At 34.6% G+C, this 24,604-nt stretch overlaps 1 protein-coding gene across 2 annotated transcripts; it reads left to right on the top strand.

The window, feature by feature from the left end:
• Positions 1–8,851: 8,851 nt before the first annotated feature.
• Positions 8,852–24,212, top strand: LOC147483640 (PAP/OAS1 substrate-binding domain superfamily). 2 transcript variants are annotated; one of them, XR_015204972.1, is made up of 9 exons: positions 8,852–9,481; positions 10,862–11,047; positions 13,907–13,999; positions 19,922–20,104; positions 20,604–20,706; positions 20,794–20,970; positions 21,594–22,834; positions 23,006–23,518; positions 23,678–24,212. XR_015204972.1 is itself a non-coding variant. In XM_086577917.1 (9 exons), the coding sequence occupies exons 1-9, from the start codon at positions 9,215–9,217 to the stop codon at positions 23,751–23,753; spliced, it is 2,757 nt and encodes a 918-aa protein (XP_086434043.1). In that variant the 5' UTR covers positions 8,852–9,214; the 3' UTR covers positions 23,754–24,212. The 2 variants fall into 2 exon arrangements, 1 of the variants encoding a protein (XP_086434043.1); XM_086577917.1 differs by having other exon boundaries at positions 23,006–23,436.
• The last annotated feature ends 392 nt before the right edge of the window (positions 24,213–24,604 follow it).

The following is a 24,604-nucleotide window of genomic DNA, read 5'->3' as shown; positions in this document are numbered from 1 at the left end:
ATATATATATATATATATATATATATATATATATGGGGTAGTTCGTTCTACAACACTTTTATACAACGTTTAGACATGTTTTCAATTTTTTAGATAAGATGTTCTCACCATGGATATAATCTCCACAAAAAAATTTCTAAGTTTGCCAAAAAAAAATTACAAAATCGATATTTCTAGACCGTTGATAAAAATTCCATTGGATCCAAACAAATCCAAATCAAGATTAAAAAACGTTGTATAAAATAAAACGGAACCTACCCCTATATATATATATATATATATATATATAATGGACCTCACAAAATAAGAAATTTTTTTTCACCTACTATGGATAGTATCTCCACAAAAAAATTTGAAATTTGAATAATATATATATATATATAAAGCTCGATATATATATATATATATACAAAATTTAGAGAGATAATTAACAAACCATATAAACTTGAAATTTTAGTGGAGAACTCATATAAACTTAACAAACAACAAACTCACAAGGGTTTTGAATTCTTTCCTTCTACTCCAAATTAAACAATTTGTGTTGACAAATTAAACATAGGTAAACACGAAATCAAATAACCTTCATACAATTTGTCCAAATATTCTCCAAATTCAAACCATCGAAAATTCAAACCCAAAATCAAACCACCCCAAATTCAAACCACCGAAAGCCTTTTCCCTTGCTAGCTAGCATTTGAACTCAAACCCAAAATTTAGAAATGGAGTCAATGGGAGATAATGTAACAATCAATATTGACAAGGACGTAGTTGTTGGGTTTTCGTTGAATAAATCTCCGGATAGAGAAACGCATAAACTAGTTGCTCCATTTGTAGGTATGATTTTTAGTAGTGTTGACGACGCAAAGACTTACTACAAACTGTATGGTCAACAAGAGAGATTTGTGACTTGTGTTCGGTCGACAGATCGGAAAAAAGACGATGTGTATTTAGCTAGGGTTGTTTAATAGTTTGTTCACGTGAAAGGGTCCATAACAAGAGAGAAATGGGAGAAGTGGGTATTTCTAGAAATACTAGCATTGTCAAGTGTAGTTGCCCCGCTAGAATGCATGTTACAAAAAGAAAACACGAATATATATATTATGTAAGCTATGCTAAAAATTACCATAGCCATGGATTTGCGGTTAGTCTAGCAAAGAGAAATTGCATGAGATCGAACAAAAATATACTTGAAGCGGCGAAGAGGTTGACTGAGATTTTTGGTGAAAATAGTTTACCTATCGGTAAAGTTGCAGCTGTTTTTAGTAGGGAAGAAGTTGTGTTTACAAAGAAAGATTGTTGGAACCATCATTATGGTTTGACTAGAAAGATGCCTAAAGAAGGTGATGCAACTGTCGTACTTAAATATTTTATGCGAAGAGTGCCGAGAATCTCCAGTTTTACTACGTTATTGATCTAAATCAAAATGGGGCTGCAGTAAACTTTTTCTAGGTTGATGGGAGATCTCGAGTGCAGTATGGTATTTCGGGGATGTTGTCTCTTTTGATACCACATATCGTACGAATGCATACTCTATGCCTTTAGCCCCTTTTACTAGAGTCAATCATCATATGCAGTCAATTCAGTTTGGTTGCGCGTTGTTACTTGATGAGACAGAAGATATATTCATATGGTTGTTTAATGCCTGGCTTGCAGCCATGGGTGGTCATGCGCCAACTACAATCATCACTAACCAGGATAGAGCGATGACTACAGCCATTGCAAAAGTGTTCCTTGATACTCGTCATCATTATTGTCTTTGGCATATTATGCATAAATTTTAAGAGAAGTTGTCTTTTACTAAAACTGAGACATTGGTAACTGACCTTAAAAACATTATTTCTTACTCGTATAAGATTGCTGATTTTGAAAGAATATGGTGTACAATAATAGAGAATAATGAGTTGTCTACAAATCTTTGGTTGACAGAAATGTATAATATGCGGGAGAAATGTATTTCTTGTTATCTCAATGACACATTTTTTTTGTTATGCATACAACTGGAAGGAGTGAATCAATGAATTCTCATTATGACCAATTCGTAAATTCGAGCACTATATTGATGGAGTTTGTGCATGGTAATGAAAGATCTTTGGCTTTGATTACTAAGAATGAAAGAGAAGTTGATTACTGCACTGAGCATAGTTCATGAATTGTGGCTAAAGCATAGTTCCTTATACATTGCGAATGTTTAAAAATGCTTTCCTCCTTGTGCAAAGATACAAAATTGATGGGGGGCGAGATTGTCAATGGAATGATTAATGCATTCAATGAATTTAAAGGGTGGAGAGCTAAATTAGATGCTCAAGACAAAGATGAGCTTTTACAAAATTGATGGGGACGAGATTGTCAACAATGGAGCCCCGGTTAAGCTAAATGGTGAAATTCGAGAGACCCGAGCTTTTATTTGAGAAGTCCTGTTTGGAAAGTGAGTTTCAATAGAGGAACCTTAGAGGGAGACTGTGAATGTAATTATTTTCAGTTTATGGGGTTACTTAATTTGTGGTCACATGTTAAAAAAATTTTTCAGCGTTACAAAATCGAAGAGATTCCAAGGCATTTTCTTTTGAAGCGGAGGATGCAAAAGGCAAACATGTATAGAGCGGATTTCATACTGGATTAGTAGTCGGCCATGAAAACCATGAACTTTTGAGAGTGGCTCATTGTATCAAGATTGCTTTTCAAGTGGCTTACGATGTAGGGAATAGTGTTGAGACTTATTCCTATTTTATAGAAAAGACGGATGAAATGGCTAAGTATGTTTCAATGTTGAATATAACTTCGAACGAAGGAGATGAAGATAATGAAGATGATCTAGTTGAAGAGCCTTTGGTTGATACCTCACATGTTATGGTTGTAATATTAATGTTTAATTTGATATAAAAATTTATTTGATTTTGACTTCCAAATCCCTTTATTTTATTATATTGATTTTGAATCCCAAAATTTCTCAAACAAAAGGGAGTAAGAAGAAAGCGGAGAGATGGAAATCCCCCAGAGAGATAGCCCTAAACAATCCATGAAGCATGTGTAAAAACTATTGAAATATTGCTAACCATGACTCGAAAAATTGTCCGGAGAAAAATACTATGTAATTTGTGAAATGTAAGTATTTTTGGTTGTTAGGTTGCTTGAGTTGTTGGTTAATACGTAATCTATGATATGTTAGAGGGGTGCACATGTTTTGTGCATTTTGGTATTTTTCTGACCCTCTACTTGATATATGAAAGTGATTATGTTGTGGTTGTGATCCTTCGATGCTTCTGAAGAATTTATTCTTTGCCATTTTGTGTAAACTGATATGTTGCTCATGAATTATTTAGGTTTTAACTCGCTCAAAGAGTATCTAGACTTCTAGTTTGTTAGAGATGACATTACTTGCATACCTACAATTTTGCAGTAGTTTTGGATTAAATCTTGCGGTGTTTTTTACTTGTTGGGAAGACTTCGGCAGTTACAATGAATGTAGCTGGTGTTGTGAAGGATTGATTATTGATGCAAGCTAAGTTTTGTCAAAGTTAAGGGTGTGTTCTGTCAGAGTTTTCAGTTTCAATTCTGTCAGAGTTAAGGGTGTGTTATGTAAGAGTTTTCGGTTATGTCAGAGTTAATGGATAGGGTTTTGATATTGTAAGGAGATGGGTTATGTTAATTTAACCATAATAATGTATTTTTGCCTTTCATATGTGTTTATCTTTGTTGCCATTCAAATACAACAAATACAATACCATTGTAATAGCAACTTTGAAGTGCTAAGCTCGAGCAATTTGTTTTCAATGGATTGATGCATGATTGACTTTAGGATGTATTGATCTATAGCCTGAATTCCTTTTTCTGTTAGAGTTTATTTTTCTGTCAGAACATTATCAAAGATCATTATAGTTGTTCTAGTCCACGTTCGCTTGATAGAACATGGCACACCTAACTGACCATGTCCTTGCCTCTTTTCTTTAGTTATGGATGTTCTCCTATATATTGAAAATGAATTTAAATGAAGCTTTGGATTTGATAGGATATACATTAAATTTTGGAATATAAACACATAAACTATAAATAAGAATCCATAATATATTTCGGAAGTCACATTAAACCCAATATTCAATTACATTATGCTAATTAACTTGCATCATCACCCGTCCCCCATTAAAATTACTGATTACATTAACCACACTAGAGGCTAACACCCCATATTATGCTTTGCGAAGTTTCTAATATTGATACCCATCCATCCCTACTACAACATAATTGGCAAAAATTGAGCTTGTAAGTCACTTGCAAAGATTTCTGACTCCTCTATTGTTCTCCAAACAGGTCACAGATAGGCAATCTCCAAGTGTGCAACAATTCTTCTACCTGTAAAAGTAACTCAACAAAACCTCATTTTTAAATATAGTGAAATTGTTGTCTACTGAAAACACCAATTTTATTTATTTATTTTGGGCTCTAATTATCCACGATACAATCAAATATGACAAATACTAAGTAATAATCAACAAAGCAATTCATAGATAGACACAAACAATTACATTTTGTAAACTCTGTTCTTACAAACAAGACTAACTTATGAATTATGAAAATTCAATAACTTCAATATGTGGTAGCTATATGGGATAGGGACAACCATGAAACAAGAATCCATAACTCCAACTTCTTTAGCCTTGAAGATAGCAAGATCACCAATTGCAGCAGGGGAATCAAAAGAAGTAGCAGCTTTATTTCTTCCAAACTCAGCAGCAACAATGGATATAGATGTGGAAATGTTAAGAAAATATTGTGGATTGCACTCTTGACCAAAAAAAAAAAAAAAAATCAAATTAATTGGTACAATATAAATAGTTGTTCTTAGGGTACACTACAAATTAATAAAAAAACGAAAAAGGGTTTCAGGGTACACTACAAACGAAATGCCCAACTTCAAGCCAAATTGAAAAAAATGGCATCACATAAATGCAAACTTTAGCAAATTATACGATCAACTGATGAAATCTTGGGTGTTTTCGTGCATGCAACCAAGAGGCGAATGTAACAAATGAAATATAAATTCTAGAAATAAAAAATACAATGAGAACCATTACAAACTTTACCTTTTCAGCTAAGGCATTAGAAAATGCTCTTTGCCCAATCTACACATAACCACCTTAACTAGGAGAATAACACCTTAACTAGGTACTTAATCAAACACATAACCACTAAGATAAGACAAACTAACAATAATTTAAATATTATATGAATGCCGATAAAGTTAATATCTGAATCAGTCGTTATCCTCTTTGTGTAAATAGAAACCGAACTCTTAGTTGGAGTTGGAGTAGCAAAACAATAATTTGATTCAACATTGATATTTGACGACGAAAAGCTTCTATAATTGTCTTCGTTATTGTTCCACTTGAAGAAAATACATCTCATTTCCCTTGGAAGACGATTCGAATGTTTCTCGCAGACGATAAAACAACGTCCAGGATTCATTGATGTTCTTGAAATTCTCTTAAACAATGCACTTCCATATATTGGGCACCATATTTATTTATGGAATTTCACTATTTATTAAAGAGATAAAAAAATATTTAATCAAATGAAAAAAAACAATTAATAAAAAAAACACTAAGGTAAAGCGTCTGTTAATGTGTTTACACTCAAATTTCAAACGATTCCACTGCCAATATATACCCTCAGAAAAACCTATGAAAAAAAACTAAGCAACATAGGTAACAAGCACAACTATACTTGGTGAAAAGCAATTTAAACAATGACTAATCACATTAATTAAGTAAGTCAAATTTCCTATACTTGGTGAAAGTGTGTAGGGAAAAAGCTCGTACTAACCAATTCTCTACAAATCAACAATCCCCATGTTAACCAAAATAAAGAATAAACTCCATTAAACAATAAACCTACAAGTGACAAAACCTTAAGTACACGAATTTATTGAGTTAATATCCCACACATACAAACCATCAATCTATCGTACAAACTTTCTAATATATAAGATTAACATTAAGTAATTTCTTGTTTTCTCTAATTGTCCATTAGAGAAGCATCATTGAATAACAAAATGTCTAATTTTTTTTGTATGACATTTAATCTAATAAATATCACGCACCTATACTCAGTTGGACCATCAAAATACAAACAAAGTTAAGTATAATTCGTTCATACGAGCAAAAGGAGGACTAGAACCACAGAAGCAAGAACTAGCTAGCATGTATACAATAAACTCAGTTTCCCAAAATTCGCAACAAATGGATCGGATTGATTGCTTCATATGAAAAAAGTTTCTTCTATCTAATTATTCACACAGAAAACTATCATACAACTAAAATTCAACATACCATATACAAAAAAAAATTGATACCCACAAACTGCTTCGCACATGAAACCCACAAAAAATAATAATGAATTTACCAATTTTAGTTGATATAAAAACGCCCCAATTCAAATGAACCTTGCCACTTGCAGTGCCAAACTCACAATGAAGCAAAACCCCAATTCAAATAAAACCTACCCATCTCTCATAACCAATCCACTCACTATCCTTCATATTGTGACTCCATTTTTAAATTTTCAATTTGAGTTTTCAATTTGGGGTGATTTGATTTTGGGTTTGAATTTTCGATGGTTTGAATTTGGAGATGATTTGGACGAATTGTATGAAGATTATTTGATTTTGTGTTTACCTATGTTTAATTTGTCTGCACAAAATGTTTAATTTGGAGCAGAGAGGAAAGAATTCAAAACCCTCGTGAGTTTGTTGTTTGTTGAGTTTCTGTGAGTTCTCCACCAAAATTTTGTATTTTGTGAGCTTTCAAACTGAAATTTCGTATTTTGTGAGGTCCATTTTGAAATATTGTTTTTTTAATCTTGATATGGATTTGTTTGGATCCAACGGCTGAAATTTTGCTGTTTTTTTGTTGTCTATGAAATTGATGTCTACCTATATATATATATATATATATATATATATATATATATATATATATATATATATATATAAATATATAAAAATATAAACCCCCTCAATATATATATATATCCGGATCTTAGAAGTTAAAATAAGTATGTAAGTAAAACTTCATCTAGAAAATGAATTCAAATCCAATTTTTTGTAGACATCATCTACTCACCATAAAAATTATCTCCACAAAATTTCAGCTCATTTGGAAACATCTAACCTAGATAAAAATTGTTGTCATCTTTTAAAAAAAATCTAACAGTTCAAAAAATAGTGTTTTTGTAATCATCTTTTGTATAGGTTAGAGATTTCCCAATGAGTTGAAATTTTATAGAGATGGTATATATTGTGAGTATATGATATTCACAAAAAATTGGGTTTAAATTCATTTTCTAGGTGAAACTTTACTTTACTTATGTATTTAAAATAAGTACCAAACTAAGGTACCAAGTATAAAACAATCCACAATTTCACCTACAAAATGATTTAAACCCTAATTTTTGGTAGATATAATCCACTAACCATAAAAAACATCTCTAAAAAAAATTCAACTCGTTTGATATCCTCTAACTTAGATAAAAATTATTGTCTACTTTTGAAAAAATATATAGTGGTACAAAAATGTCGAGTTTTTGCAATCATCTTTTGCTAATGCTAAAAATTGTCAAACAAATTGAATTTTTGTAGAGATGATCTTTATGGTCGGTATATCATATCCACAAAAAATCATATTTTAAATCATTTTGTAGGTAAAGTTGTAGTTTGTTTTAGATTTAGTACTTAATTTGGTACTTAAGGCAGGGAGATTATCATGTTGTGGGGGTGAGAATATTAACACCCTTGATTTTGATTATGTGAACAACAAAGTTGAATATAATCGGTATGGCCCAATATAGTCTGAAGTGCCTAAGTTAGGAATTCTTCCCGGGCTAAAGCTTATTTTCAATTGTTTTTTTAACCCATTTTTTTACTTTTTTTAATTTAATATCAAATTGAAGGATCTAATATTCTTTTTTTTTTTTTTGCTGGAAACCTAATATTCTAATTGATTCACTAATATTTTATTTTCTACTTTTATTTAATGTGTGAATAATTTCAAAATGCTTTACCAAAAAAAACCAACTTTTCCCGAAATGAGATTTATGAAAGGTAGTAGTAAGTTGTTTTTTTTTTACCTCTTTGGGGAAATGATTCATATTGTTTCCGACTATTAATTATCCTAGATGGATGATATTGTGGATTAACTAATTGTTTATTTTCAAACAGAAGCAGTGTGTTCTAATCTAGTGTGACCAAATCAACATGTACTAATGTCTACACGTTATGAAGAACATGTCTCTATGGTTGCGTGGTGGTTCGACTGTTAGTTCGATAAATTCCTATTCAATGAGGCACGTCTCTCGCAAGCAAAAGAAACTCAAACTAGTTTGGACTTCAAATGTGAATTTGTAACAGAGAAAATGAGCTTTTCATTTTCTTTTCAAAATTAGTAAGACCATTAATACATTTTGTCATCAAATCCCAAATAATTAAAGATATACTCTAAGGATTCTCTTAATCTTTATAAGATTTACATTACAAGGAAAAAAAATTAGTGGATTATCCTAATTTGGTTTTTGACTTTTTAGATTCTCAAAAACATAAACTCTTTCCACAAAAAACTCTGTACACCTTTCAAAAGAGTTATGTTCTTACCAAATTTATCTCATAAATGACAAATAAACCAAAAAAGACACAAGGCATATTAATGTTAAAGAAAAGAAAAAAAAAAAAAAGTAAACAAAAAGAATTAGAAGATTTTCTCATTTATTATATATTACATTAATTTTTGTAAGACATGTGTTATTTTGGACAATAAACAAAATTAGAAATAAATAAATATAAAAATTATTAAAATTAAATAAAAAAGGGTTTTTGTTCTTGCCAAACCAAACAAGTCCTTCTTGTTCGTTACTAGTTTTCTTCTCAAATCCATTAAACCCCACCTTTTTTTTCAAAGTCTTCAACTCATTTTCACTTTATTTCCTTCTTCTCTAAAACCACTTTTCACCAATTTGGAAAAAAACAACTCAAAAAAAAAAAAAAAAAAAAAAAAAAATCCAATTTTTATCAATTTTACCCCCATTAATTAGAAGAAAAAAGCGTTTCAGAAAATGGGTTTTATCTCATTTTGTTCAGTTTTTGAAACTGTTCATTTGAGATTAAGGTGTTGAGAATTTGTGGGCATTTGTTAAATTATAAAGAACGTTTTTTTATTTTGTTTTGGATTGCATGGGCGATCTTGAAGCTTTGTCGATACAGCCAAACGGCTTTTCGATTGAAGAACGTGTTTTTTCTCCATCTTCATTATCATTATCTAATAATAATAATAATAATAATCCAAACCCATCTTCAGTTTCTGAAGAATGTTGGTTTAGAGCTGAAGAAATAACTGAAGAGATTATAACACAGATACAACCAACTGTTGTTTCTGAACAGAGGAGAAAAGCTGTTATTGAGTATGTTCAGAGCTTAATCGGTGGTTATCTTGGTAGTGAGGTGAGACTTTTTTAAACTGCCCCTAAGTCTGTGTTTATTTATTTATTTGATTTAGTATTGTTTGTTTAGAAGTTGTGATGGTTTATTATATTTGAAATGCAGCTAGTTTGATTTATTCAATATATTGGTAATAGTAGAAATAACAGATGCTACTGTAATTTTGTTGAAGTGAGAGAAGTAGAATCGCCCGGAGTCTAATGTGTCTTAAAGTATCGTATTTGAACTACTCATTATTCCCTAGAACAATTAAATAGATTACAACTTGTTGTTGTTTCTTGTTATGAGCTGATTCACATCCTGCTACACTAGGGTTAGAACGCGCAAAAAGTAGTCCATATCGTTGCAAAAATCTTCCAAGGTTCAATGTCAGATACAAAACAAATTGGCTAGGCTGAACAACCACGGTAGGAAAATTCTAGATAGGCAATCTAGGTCTCTCCAAATCCGAATGGGGGTTAATGAGATTGCGACCAAACGAGATAGTTCCTATCCTTCAATTGTTCTTCAGATTATACCATGAAGCACCACAATTAGAGATGGTGTTATAGAGGATATGTGTTGCGGTGTAGTGAACATAGGAAGAAGATTCATTACATGAGAGAGGCTTTGTCTTAATAAGGATACCGGGGCTTGGATATTAGCACTTATTTGTCATGGGGGAAGCTTTGCTAGCGAAATGGTTGTGGAGATCAAAGCCCAAAATATCGATATCGGTTAATATATTGGTGTACCCAAAAACCGAGATATATCGGATATATCGGTTTTTTTGGTGACCAGTCCAAACTATTTAAAATATCGGAAATATCGGACATATAATATCGGAAATATATTGGAAATATCGGATTTATATTTAAAAATGGTCAAAAAGTCAACCGATATATATCGATTATATCGGAAATATCAATTATATCGGCGATATAAAGTTTCATATCGGAAATTCTGATATATCTCGGAAAAAAAGGGGTTCAATATTCGGTGGATATATGTCGGAAATATCGATATCGGTGTACCAATTTACCGAGATATCTCGGCGATATTTTGGGCCATGGTGGAGATATGGAGAGAAAAGGTAACAATTTTTGGAGGGGGGAGGGGGATGTAATAGTGGATGAATATGGGAAAAAGGAGATTGAATGGAGACCAAAGGAAACTTTGGGGCCTTATGGTATTACACTTTGGAGGAGCATCATGAATGTCGGCCTAGTAGGGTGACACATGCTTCATATATTCTATATCTTTATCTTGATATTTACAACGTGATGTTAATTGTCTATAATGTCACTTATTTTACAGTAGCTGCTCTCTAAACTCTACCAGTTTAATTATATATTAAGGGATTGGAAGCTATGTTATGGTCATTTACTTTTTATCTTATCACAGGTCTTCCCTTTTGGATCAGTGCCGCTCAAGACTTACCTTCCCGACGGAGACATTGACCTTACTGCTCTTAGTGTACAATCTGTTGAGGACGCCTTAGCAAATGATGTCCGTGCTGTCCTCGAAAGGGAGGAACAGAATGAAGGTGCTGACTTTGAAGTGAAGGATGTACAGTACATAAATGCCGAGGTTAGCATTGAAGCGTAGACATTTTCTTTAGTACTTCACTTCAAGTATGATTACACATTTCATAAATAAAATTTGCTTGATTCGACTTTGTCGCATATGAAAGTTGTTGGGCGTATGGGTTCCATATTTTCTATCATTTATGTTGTTCTTTGAAACTCATACTCTCATTACTCTGTTATTCTGTTTGTATTTTTTAAATTGGTGGTTCTTTTTAAGTATCTTTCAAATTTTTATTTTTTCAATGTTGTCATGTTGAAGAGATTTTAATAGGTTGACCTTTGCTTCTTCCTTACACTCAAGAGGTATATACCAAGCGTCAATGGTTCCAAGTAGTCCAAATATCTTGCATCGTAGCCCAAGAATGATTTGGATCTGTAGTGGAATAAAATCAGTGATACCGCATATAAGTGGCAACCTAATTTTAATTTCATGCTAGACTATCTGATGTCTGTTTGAAGCTTAGTAATCACCATTCACCACACTATGTATTTTATATATTTAGCACTTCCAAGTAAATGAATTCCTTTCACATATTCCTTAAAGGAGTTTAAGGCTGTCCGGATGCTTGCATGTAATATTTCGTTGAATATACTTGTTGGTAATATACATCAGGAAACAAGGTGCTCCATGATATTCAACCGCCCCCCCCACGCACGCGTGCACGCACGCCAAAAAAAATAAATAAAAAATGTACGCTTCCAGTCGCCACCACCTAGTTCCTTGTGCTTCCATTTGTCTCCTATGCTTCTACATTGACCACGCTGCTCACATGACCATACTAACATGAATATTGACCATCCGTACGGACCTTAAGTTCTCTCTAGTTGCTCGGGAACACAATTCTAGGCTAACAACACATTCTCTTGAAGTTTTTGAAAAGTCTCAAAAGCAGTGGTTTTCCTATGCCCTTCTGTCCTCTTGAGACGTGTACCAATCCTTGATGTTACTGGAATGTTGGGATATACTTGATGAGCTAAGTCCGTTTTTTCACTATCTCATCCCTTGCCCCTTATATCCCCATGCGTTTGTGGAAGTGAAGTCACAGAAAGAAACACCATCTGTGAGTGAATCTGTGAATGATGGAGGGTAAACTAAAACGATGTAAGTTGGCATAGACCTCGGAGAAATCACCCCGAAGCTGAAGGGTTCTTTATGCTAAACATTTTTCAACTGCACTCCATTTTTCTTTAATGGATGTGTTGGCTCTGTTTCTTTTTCAGACTGTTTGCAGACTTTCAGTGTTTTATTTCCCACTCCAATTTCACCAACTTATATAACTCTTCTAGCTGGTCTGTTCTATGCCTGTTATGGAGTAACAGTTTTCCTCAATTGTCCTGAGAAATTTATCATTCTACTCTCTGCTGTCTATTATCAGGATCCAGCTATCGGCTAATCATATCTGAGCAAAAGTTAGAGGATACTAATATTTGATTTCCTTGCTCTAGTCTCCAGGAACATTTAGGAGACATCAATAGTTTATATATCCCCCCTTAAAAGTAGGTGATTGCGGTGCTTCAACATTTGACAAACCTTATACGAGATTGAGGAAAGTCTTGTTGATGATGTTGGAAGAGTCTTGGTCTAAATAGAGTTGCAAGATAATAGGGCACAGAAGGGGACTGCACATATATGTGTTATAAATTTCTTCCCTCTGAGCATTTCGAAAGCTAAGCGTATTTGAGGTGCCGAATTTCCTCCTAGATTTGAAGCTTCAAATGTTTAGATTTTTGCAGTGGACCATTCTTGAAGGGGAATTAAGACTTTAAGGTGCATTTTGTGTAAGGACAATGAAGAGAGCATTATCAACAATAGCTCTATTTTCTTTGCTGGATGGTTTAGACTTTCTTCTTATTGTTTTTTTGATATTTGTGGATGGGTCATTTGAGAATTGCTAAATGTTCTTTTTGTGTTACAAGACTAACTGTCAAACGTTAAATTGGACATTTCTGAAAGCGGGATATTTTATCTATTTGGGCAGCTTGAAGTGGCCCTATCTTCAAGACTTCAATTGTGGTCTTTAGGAGTTTCTTGTGTATGGCTCTATTTCCCTATGAATGGGTCACTTGTTAAGAGGGAGAACCGTAATATCTCAAGATTTTATATTGAGAGTGTGTACTTGTGTAGTATGACCTTTCTTTGGTTACTGGATTGGTTATTTCGTTCTTAAATTTTTTAGTTGCCAAGCAAAGAGATATATTATAATGAGGGAGGGGCATAGCCTCTAATATATAAATTCGTTTCAACTTGGTTCATCTCCCAAACCCTCAATGGTGTGAAAGGATCACATCAAAGACAACAAAACAAACACAAAACCCCATCAAAAAGTGCAACAGACCCCAAACTGTATAGGATGTTTTTTTCTTGCATTGGTTACTTCGTTTTATCTGAATTTTAAGGGAGTCTTTTCCCCCACAATTGATTTTTGTTTAATTTCAGCTCCATCCTAGATATAAAAATAATACCTTACATTTCAATTTTGTAGAGTTTATGCATTAGTGGGATACAATATTTTTAGTTTCTAAGATGTTTGGGGGGAGCGAGAGGCAGAGAGAGGAGCAGGGGAGAGGGGTTAAAAAATTTAAACAAAAGAAGTTTTTTTTTTTTTTTTTGGGTATCTTGTCAATAAGAAAAGGCTTTTCAGACCACAGTCTTGATACGCAAGTAAGAATTTTGATTTGATGACAGTTTGGTGATTGTCAGAGCAAATTATAAGTTCGCATTTTGTCCAATCAAAGAAAGAAATTGATGTCACCCTGCACTTGAATTACTTGAGGATAATCATCATACTACATGTCTACATTACTATATTTTAGGTACTTGTAGTTATACTATTTTTGAGTTTTGTATTTCTGATGGCAGGTAAAGCTCATTAAATGCCTGGTAGAAAACATTGTAGTTGATATCTCCTTCAATCAATTAGGAGGACTTTGTACCCTTTGCTTTCTGGAGCAGGTATTTTGTAAAGGATTTCTCCTCATTTTTCATTTTTTTTTGTTTTATGTAATTAATTGTGTTAATAATTCATTCCTTAACTTGGACAAAGTGATTGGTCTTGTAAAGCTAAGGATATCTATTTATCATCATAACTGCTGTTGTTTAAAAGTTACTTTAAATATCACATGCGGTGTTCAATTTTTCTTTATATGTAGATTGTATCTCATTTACACGGTGACACAATAATGTAGGTTCAATTATAAAGTGCCATTTTGTGCTTCATATGTTTACATAAACGTAATACTATGACGTTAAGGAAGCCTTAGGAAGAGACATCATTATAGATCCTATCTTACCTAGGGCCAAATGGATAGCGGATCGTTTCCACAAAACATCAGTTTGGGTACCTCAGAATGAACTCAAGCAGACAAAAATTTTGCGCAAGATCTAGAAGATGCATACAATATTGGTGGAAGGCAAGGAAACCTTGTACGATTGGTCAAGGGGTGTCGCGGTTCTTAAGGACCTGAGGTTCCAAATTTTGTAAAGATGCCGTTTTTATATTCGAATTTTAGGCGAGTGGTAGATTTGAGTTTGAGTTCCTTGCTAAGGTGGATTAGCCCAAGATGGGTTGTAATTTGAATATGGGAATGCATTATCTTTTGCAGATAAAAAACTAAATATAAAAAAAGATGATGTGGGTTGTGGTGATATTCATAGAATTTTGGACAAGACAAAAAAACAAGAGAGAGATTGCCTTGAAGTACATCAGATGTAAAGGTAGACTCTAAAATATGTGAAAGCAAAAGTGAAAGTTGAGAGAGAGAACAAGTTACATATGGAGGACAGTGTACATGTGGTTGAGAGAAAAATATCATTTTTTCATTCTTTCTATGTAACTGTTAGAATGATGTGTGTTGAACTCCTGAAAAATAGTGATGACGTGTAGACACCCGCAAGCACAAGCACAACACATGTTCAAATATTCTGGTATGGTTAATTTGTTGGTAGTAACCATGCCAATGGCATTTAGAAATGTCAAGAGGCTGATGAACACATGATGTAGGCATGTTTATAGCAGTACTGTTGTTGGCAATGTCCGTAGGTATGGACAACTTAATAGTAGTAACAAGGGTGAAGAATCTAGATTTGAGATCTAGTTTTGGTGTTCAGACCATGTAGGACTTCTAAGCTTGTTATTATCTCAAGCCCACCTTTACATGTATTGACATTGGGTGTAAATACAAAGTACGTGCAGCATGGTAACTAGGGAATAGAGCTCGTGTTCTTCCTATTTCCAATTTAAAATAGCAAAGTAGTTAATGTGAAAAGTGAGTCTGGAATGGTTTTTGCTTAAAATGCTTGAAGAATAGAACTCGTGTTCTTCTTATTTTCAAATTAAAATGGCAAAGTAGTTAATGTTAAAAGTGAGCCAGGTGCGACTTTTCCACATTATAATTGGTCTCTGAATTTTGAAGTGGAAGTGAAGATATGCTTAAAGTATGAATTACCAATCATGGAACTATCATATACGAAGTCAAATGCGTTGGATGCGGGGCTTGATGAATTCTTCTAAAAGATTACTTAGCTGTTGGTATTCCATGTAAAAAGGACATTATTTACATTTGGAGATAGATAGTTTTAAAATAAGTGGCTATAGTAAAATAATTGTGTTATTCTTATCCTGTAACCATCTCCTCCTCTTTTAAAAAGAAAGAAACTAAGCTGAAGTTCATTCGCTAGAGCTCTCTCTATCTCATCGTCATCATCTCCGTCTTCCTTTTCTTCTAACCCATAAAACTTAGAAGAGCCAGAGAAATTAATACCGATGTACAACCAAAATATCAATTCTAATACGGTTTACATCTGAACTCGAACAATAAAAAATCTCGAGTAGAAAGAGGAGAGAAAGAACAGGTGAAGGAAGAACAGGTGCTAGGGGCGGTGGTGGTGGTGATGAGAAGGAGACATTGATTAATAGTCTTTTTTGAGGTTAGGAGAAAAACAAAGAAGATGAGGAGAAAGGGCAAGGGAAAGGGATAGTGATAATGAGGGGAGGTTGGGGAGAGACAGCGTGAGCTTAAGCTCATTTTCTTAAAAAGAAAATTGGAGGTGTGTGTATGTGTTTTTTTGGGGGGGGGGGGCATGCGTTTTTTAGTTTTTTGTTGTATATGTTTATCATTACAAGTTGTATTTCATTTCAACAAAAGATTTGTGATACAATCTTTTTTTTTTGGAATCGGTAAAATGTGATGTGTACATTATAAATATATATATAGCCAAAAACTTCATAGGTTGAGATATCCCACTCAGATATAACAAAAGGGAAAAACAAATACAAGATCGATACTAGATAAAAAAAATTACAACAGTGAGAGAACGCTAAAGCAAAGGGATGCAATCACGCATGGCCGAGCAAGGAACATATTCGTGATACAATCTTTACAATCCATAATTAAGTAGTAAGTTTTTATAGCAAGTCTCTAATGACTATTTCTACTGATCAAAACCGAGGATACATTAATGTTAATTATTGATCCCACAAGAGCATCCAAAATACATATGAAGTTGAACTTATCCTTCTGTTTATGGCATGACGAATAGTCGAATACCAAGTGCGATAGGGATGTTGACATGTGTTGAATGCTAACTTTTGTTATTGTATGACCTATGATACTGGGATACACCTCCTTGCCATTGTACCCGTTCTGGACATGATACGGCATCGATACATATTGGATGCTGAGGATAGTTATCCCCCACTCACCAGAAAACAAAAGAGAGGAAACCAGAAGCGAACGTCTTTTTTCCAATTGATTAGACTAGTTGGCACATTTATGCTCATTTTAAATTGTTTAAAGCCTATTAAATGTTACAAATTATCATAACTTCATTAAATAAGAAAACAATATTCACTTGTTCGGTGAAAAACATAATTAGCAAATAGTTTTGCGTAGGCGTAGGCGTATTAAGTTCTGTTTTTCTAACATTCTGTGTTGTATTACGTATCAGTGTTTGTATCCGGGCATCACAGTGTATGGCTCCTATTTAGAGGGTCTATATGGAAACACAGTAAAGGTGAAAATGCCGAAAAGGGCTCATGCTTTTTGAGGACAACTGTTACATCCCTGAAAACCATTAATTTTGTGGGGAGGAATGCCTACTATTTTGTCGATATTTCTATATTTGTATGTTTTTTTTTTTTTTTTTTTTTTTTTTTCGGTGTTTGTCTTTAAGTACATCTGAAATCCAAGCAAAGTAAAATAAGTAAATATGGTATTTGAGTAAGCCGATTTTTTGTTGGGATAATCTCCATGGAGATCAATAATATTAGTGCACCGTTCTATTGTTGATAATTAGATATATAGTTTCCCAAGTTGGTAAAAGTTTCCTAAGACTGCCTGTTGCCTCACTTGGAAATTCGTCACCCAAATCTGTTCTCCCCCTAAAGAAGTGGAAATCGTTTCTTCTTCTTTGCGAAGTTGTTTTTCAATAATTCTGTATAGGTAGAAAAGAACCAATATCAATTTGGCTTACACAGTGCATAGTCGGATGATAATTTGTGACTACTTTCTATTATGGCTCAGCTTTATGGCGTAATCAATTCCTTACTTCAATCTCATTATAGGTTAGTTGTTTCCAGTCATTTCATTTAGATGCTAAAAAGAAGTATTAGTCAGATTTTCCTTTTTCACTGTTTGTTTGTTCCGTTTTCTATCATACTTTCTTGTGGAAGCTTTTCTCCACCATTTATTGAATCCTTTTCCAAGACGGTCAGGTTCATATCTATGTAAGTAATACGTACTAAAGATTCGTTGCTTATAATTTTGCGTTCCTGAATACAATTTTTTGAGTACAAGTTTTCTTCTTACCGAAAAGGCAGAGATATCATCCGTCGTTTTGTTATAGTGTTGGCAAACATTGTCATCCTTTTTCTGTATTTATACTCTATCACATATTTACCAATGAGAAAAGAAAAAGGGATAAATGGATGAAATGCTGAAAAATGCATTTGAATATCAGAATCTAATTGAAGTCAGGTTATATACATGCCGTTTATGGCATGGTGGTGATCTTATTTTGTTAAGTGAATAAATAGTAAACTGAGTTGAAATAGGAAATTCTTTCTCTTTTGATTGGTAATATAAAATTCTATGAATAATCAACCAAGCTCTGTTGTGGGAGGAACTTCTTTCTAGTGCAATATTTCCATCGTCTCCTCTGAGAGTCTGAGCCTAAGCAATTTTAGTCCAGGACTAGATGTGTGGTACTCATGAACTAGATGTCTAGACCTACGAGGTATCGGTTTGGGTCAGCACATTCAATGAATCAGTAAGTGGTCATAGGTTACCAAGTTTTCTGTTTCATGCTTTGTTGTCCCATGAAGGTATGTTCTACATATCCGCACAATCAGTTTGTGAAGAATGATTGTTTCTTAGAGCATTTTCTCCGGGGTGGAAAAGACGCAACTATTCAAATGGTTTGCATATTAGGACTCCGCTAAATGGAAAGGAGAAGTTTGAAAGATTATGTAGAATTGTGACATGAAGGGGAGTGTCACGAAGGAAAGTCATTAAGGTCGTTGTGAGAAAGTTGTAAGGATCATAAATGGTGTTTTGAGAATGGTTTTAAGAAGGAAGCAGTTAGTTGTTCATAAATTTTATGAAGAACATTTATTGATTTTAGGTGAGGAAATATTTATGAATAGGAACCGGAGACCCGCTAATATCTGTTATAAATATCTAGGGAGAATTAGAGAAAGTTACTATTAAAGCAAAACCAGCATCATAATGATTGCCTGTCACAGAAAAGGAGAGAAGTGAAAAAGCGGAAGAACAACAATAACAGTGAGAATACTGGCATATGCTTGGGTGGCAGACAGAACATGACGCTTTTTATCATCAGTTCTATACTTTACGTTATTCATGGATGATTACGTATATGATATCCACATGCTTACGTATATACGATTGTGTTTACGGGTAATTGGTATCTATGGAGTGATTTTAAGTCAAAATACAGTTCAAGCGCTTATGTGTCTTGAGCTTGTAATGAATGCAGTTAATATTTATACAACTGCAGTATCTTGGGCCTCCATAGTAATTGTTTAAGGCTGAATATCTTTCTAATGCAATCTCTTCTTCATGGGATCCTCTTTAAAGGCGTTTCATTTAAACATTATCTTACCCCATCAAATATGACACCTAAGTTTGTGAGACTTAATTTTCCTCTCTAGAGTTGCCATCCTCTAGGAAGTAGTGTTTTTTTGAGAAAACACCCAAAAGGATGGGGGGTTTGGGGAACCCTACCAGCTTACTAATTAACTGATAATGAGACTATTTGAGAGGTTTGAAAAGGATTTTTTTTTTCATCGGAGTGAACATCATTTTCTAAGTAGAAATATGAGTTGTCTGATTTCATTGTGAGTTTAATCTCAATTAAGATAATTTCACAATTCAAGTTTCAACCTTGATTTATTTGGTAACATAATTTGTGACGCCAAAAATAAAATTTCTTGTGAATTTGTTCTCCAAGGGATGTACAACCTTTTGGCTCTGTTTTATTCTTAAGTCAGTTACATAATTTGAACGCCGAGGTCTAAGCTTGGTATGCACTTTTTTTGCCGTGTAGATCATAGACAAAAGATAAATTCTTTTTCTTGAAGTTTAAAGTTCAGTCTTTGAATTTGCTCAGTTTTCTTGAAAAAAAAAAGGCGCCCTTTAAAGTTATCAAATTTGCTATTAGTGTCTGATCAAGCTGACTTCTTGTGAGGATATCCTTTGACAAACTTGCATGTGTGCTGCATCAGAAATTCACTATCCAATATCCATACACACGTACACACACACACGAACCTGCATTTTGGATTTTGAATATAGTGTCCTGTGACACAAGTTCGTTTTGATGTAAGCTAATAAGTTGTTATTGTTTATATCACAGGTTGACCGTGATATTGTAAAAAATCATCTCTTTAAGCGCAGTATCATACTGATAAAAGCTTGGTGTTACTATGAAAGTCGCATCCTTGGTGCTCATCATGGGCTGATATCGACCTACGCATTAGAGACCATGGTTTTGTATATCTTCCATCTTTTCCATTCGTCTCTGAATGGCCCTTTGGCGGTAAGTGCTTAGGAAAAATAGCGTTTGTCATTGATATGCGCATGGCATACATGGATTAAAAATGTCAGTGCAGATTAGCATTATAGCTTACAATCTTTATAATTTTTTTTACAATGTGCTCTCTTATGATTAATTCAGCATAAGACTAATGTGCTTAAATGTTTGTGATTTTTGAACTAGATGACCGATTATGTTTAGTCTATTCTTTCTCTTTTTCCGTCTACATGAAATTTAACATTAAGGTCATATAAAATCAGAATTAGGGCGAAGCTTTTAGCGATTGTTTGGAATCATCTCTAGTTTATTCTGTTCCTTTGCGGCTTAGCCAACAATCAGATTACTTAAAAATGACGATAAATTGATGGGAAGGCTGATTGTATTGATCATTGAAATAATTTGTCTGGAACCAGCTTATTCTCAACTGTTTATTTTTGCAAGTACATGTACATGCATGTCCATGTTGACGAAATTTATTAGTTTAACAGTTTACTTTTTACAGGTGTTATATAGATTTTTGGATTACTATAGCAAGTTTGATTGGGATAACTACTGCATCAATTTAAGTGGACCAGTCAGCATATCCTCTCTGCCTGAAATAGTTGGTAAGCCACAATGTTAATACTGATAAATCAGATACATCCACTTGTTTGGTGGATTTCCTTATTTTCTCTTGTTTGTGTTTTTCTCAGCTGAGACACCAGATAATGGTGGGGACGCATTGTTACTTGATATGAGAAAATACGTTGATATGTTCTCAGTTCCATCCAGGAGTCATGATATAAATTCACGGTCATTTCAGCAGAAGCATTTTAACATAGTAGATCCACTAAAAGAGAATAATAACCTTGGACGCAGTGTCAGCAAAGGTAAGGCTTCCATTGTTAATGGTGTTTTAACAACCTTCTTTATAATTATTGCAACATTTGATTTATTCACATCCATATCATAGTAGATCTTCTAGTTGTATCACTTGTATGCTTCTTGGCGATTGCAATTATCATGATCCTTGACAGATTGATTTTCTTTTCTCCGATATTCTTCGGGAATACTTTCTAATTCTTCTTTTTGAGAGCTTATAAGGTTTTTGCATTCTTACCATTTTTTATAATATTGGTAGAACTTAGTCAAAGAATAATGGAGCCAGCCCAGTGTTTCAAAAAAGAGAGTTTAAACTCAGGGTTTCACTTGGAAATGTTTTGGCTCCAAATGCTTGAGAGAGATGTATTTAGCCATCTCGTTGCATCTTGGCAAGGTTACCACAATAAATTGCATAGAAGCTTACATTATGAAGAGTTTCAGGATGCATGCTGAAATTTACTAATGACGCAAACGGCCTTGGTGACATATTGCTAGCTCCTTACCTATTTTTTTTGCGTGTTTGTGGTTACACCGTTTTTTTGGTGGTCACGGTTTCCTGTGATTATCTGTTTTTAACACTTTGTTGTTTCATGGCCATGGGTTTGTGATGTCCTGATTTTATCACATTTAGGGAACTTCTATCGGATACGTAGTGCATTCACATATGGTGCGAGAAAGCTTGGTCAGATCCTGTTGCTACCGTCGGAAAACATTGCAGATGAACTCCATAAGTTTTTCTTGAACACTTTGGACAGACATGGAAGTGGGCAGAGGCCAGATGTGCAAGTTTCTGTTCCACCTTCAAATGTTAATGGGTCTGATCAGGCATCCTTGCAATTGGAAGTTGAGAAACTTAGAAGGGATGAAACAGTGTTGAACCCACCATCTGTTGGTTCTACTAGCCCGATGGGCGAATCTAAGTTTTATTCCCAGGGTTTGTTGCAGGAGGGGATTAGTAACATTCAGCTATCGGGATTGCACAAGAAAGCTAGTAATGGAACTGGAAAGGAACCACAGAGATCTACTACCGGATTGGTTTCCTCACTGGAATTGCTGGAAAGATTTGGTTATATAAAAGAAAACGGTATATCAGGACATTGTTCGGGTGGAGATGCTGAAGAACTTGCTACCTCCAGAGTTCCAGGTTCAATAGTTACAAATGGAAGATCGGAGTGCACATCTCCATCTTGTGAAGTAGTTAATTCTTCCCTTGGAAGGGCATATTATACTCCTCATCTTTATTTGTCCCCATCTTTTCAAGAGAACGGGAAGATTGCAACAAGACATCCTGATCTATCAAAGGCAAAAAGCTCTGCTTTATATGAAAATAAATTTTCCTCCAGGCCATGCCAAGGGCCTCACCGGGAGATAGATACCGCTATACGAAAGGATTCTGAAGCGTCTGTGTTGAGAACGAATCATAAATTTGATTTGTTTAGTGAAAGTTCTGATACTGCGGGTAAACTAGATGGTCAGTGGATCTCAGGTCTGGTTGATCCTGTCTGTTGGGAAGACTCCTCAACCAGCACTAGTGGAGCTCTCAACTCCTTGTCAGACCTTGGTGGGGACTTTGACAATCACATTCACAGCCTTATATGTGCTAGAAATGCTTTCTTTGGACTTTATATGCCTATTCCTCCATTAATTTCTCATTTCCAAAATAAGAATGCTTGCGACAGCTTACGCCGGTCTATGCAGTTGAAACATAATGTCTTCCCGCATATGAAGGCTAATGGTGTTGTCTCAACATCACATTTCTTCCCTTTGAATCCTCCCATCATACCTGGTGCTGCCTTTGGCATGGATGAAAAATCTAAAACCCGCGGAACAGGAACATACATCCCAAACACGGGAACATACATCCCAAACACGGTACTCACTTTAATTCTCAGGTCATTTTGGGCTTCAGGGTGTTGTCTTAAAAGGTCACCTTATAGCTACTAGATCTGAAGTCATTTGGTTTCTGTTGTTTCTAGTTCTGACTTCATATGTCACCTGTTCTTGTTATCTTACAAGTAATTTGATACTTTTGATTTTCTGTAGAGTTATCGGCCACACAAGGAAAGGTCCTTGCCAGGAAGAAAGAATGAACTATCAGTTCCCCATGGGCAGTTCCTTAGAACACTCCGTGATAATAACGGGGCAGCCACAACAGAGCTGAATTTTATTGAAAAAGACAGTTATGAGCTTCCACCCGAACAGTTTCCACCCCTTCCAAGTCGTGGGAAGCCTGCGCCACCAGCATTTGTCCAGGATAATTGCCCTGTCTCAAGGGTTTCTTCCCATTCTAATGGCGTCTCCCACCCTTCTGAGAAAGTTGAATTTGGGTCTTTCAGACAAGGGCCTCCCGTTGTTCCCTCATCAGAAGCCAGTATGCAGCCGGTTTCCAGTACACAAACTCAGGCGCACTCGTCCGACCTTCCTACAGTGACAATGCCTAGACCCAGACCAGTCTCGGCTGTAAATGTTGAAGGGTATCTTCCTTAGCTACACATTGATAAAGATTTCATGATTTGTGGGCTTCAATTCGATTTTCTGCACTGTTTCTTATTTTGGGTACTATCACAACATGTGATTTTTGTACTTTCCCTTTGTTAGTCTTAATTGGGTTTCAGATAATATATGGAAATCCAAATGACAACAAGGTTCTTTTCTTTTTTGTGATCAAGTATATACTTCGGATCCTGTTTAAATCATTTCTGGTTCAACATGCAGGAGTAAAATACAGACATACCATCTCAAAAATGAAGTCGACTTTCCTCCGTTATCTGTGCCAGCTCGTGCACAGTAGCAGATGGCCAATACACAGAAAGTATGAGAAGGCAGATCTAGAGTAAGTACTAACAAGCGAGCCTGAGCATAACAAGCATGAACTTTTGCTTCTGTTGCCCCTCCATAGTTGCTTTTGATATTTTGTTAGTAATTTTTGTGTTGTGGTGCAAAAGAAATTGTACATTTTTTTCTTTCTTTCACCCAGATTATCTTTCACTTAGTGGCTTTTAGTGGGAGAAGTAAAAAGGAAAAAAAATACCGAAGGGGTCCTTGTCGGTCCTTTTCACCTTTTTGGTTTAGTCACACCTTTTCATCTCCCTGTGGGTATGATGATAAACACAAGAAATATGATAGTGTTTTACATGTACTTTACCGGTTCTCTCAGTTGTGGCTTCTGTAATATCTGGAAATAGCATTTCAATCGATTAAAGTTGGTATGTATATCAGTTCTTGCTGTATATACCTACATTGGTTTGAATGCAGTAGTCTCCTGCAGCTGTCAGTGAAGTTTTGCGTGATTGGTCTACGGATTGGAATAATCATTGCATTCTTCTGTCTAATAAGGTGGCTTCCTCCACATTATTGTCTAGTGTCAGGAATTTGTATGCGTTCCATTCCAATAAACAAATTACCCATTGTATTGGAGGGTAATGCTGCCTGAGATCTCACTGAACTGATGCCTTTGGGTTATATTGTCTGCGTGTAGATCAGTCTGTGCTACGTAGAATTATTTGGTCGGGTTTGGGCAAAGAGTTCTTGAGAATCCGCTTTTGCACTTTTGTTGCTTCCATTGTATTATTGCTTGAAGGTGATCTTTTTATCTATGCAGTGTTTAATCTGCAGCCTAATTGATCAATGTGATCATAAATG

This window comes from Coptis chinensis, chromosome 8 (genome assembly GCF_015680905.1).
Source record: "Coptis chinensis isolate HL-2020 chromosome 8, ASM1568090v1, whole genome shotgun sequence".
In the NCBI taxonomy this organism is placed as follows: domain Eukaryota; kingdom Viridiplantae; phylum Streptophyta; class Magnoliopsida; order Ranunculales; family Ranunculaceae; genus Coptis; species Coptis chinensis.
This window is presented reverse-complemented; position numbering and strand designations above follow the sequence as displayed.

Coding starts and splice junctions, on each gene's coding strand:
- LOC147483640 (XM_086577917.1), top strand. CDS start 9,215: ATGGGCGATCTTGAAGCTTTGTCGATACAGCCAAACGGCTTTTCGATT. Junction 20,707..20,793: donor CTCTCTGCCTGAAATAGTTG/GTAAGCCACAAT, acceptor TGTTTTTCTCAG/CTGAGACACCAGATAATGGT. Junction 20,971..21,593: donor TGGACGCAGTGTCAGCAAAG/GTAAGGCTTCCA, acceptor TATCACATTTAG/GGAACTTCTATCGGATACGT.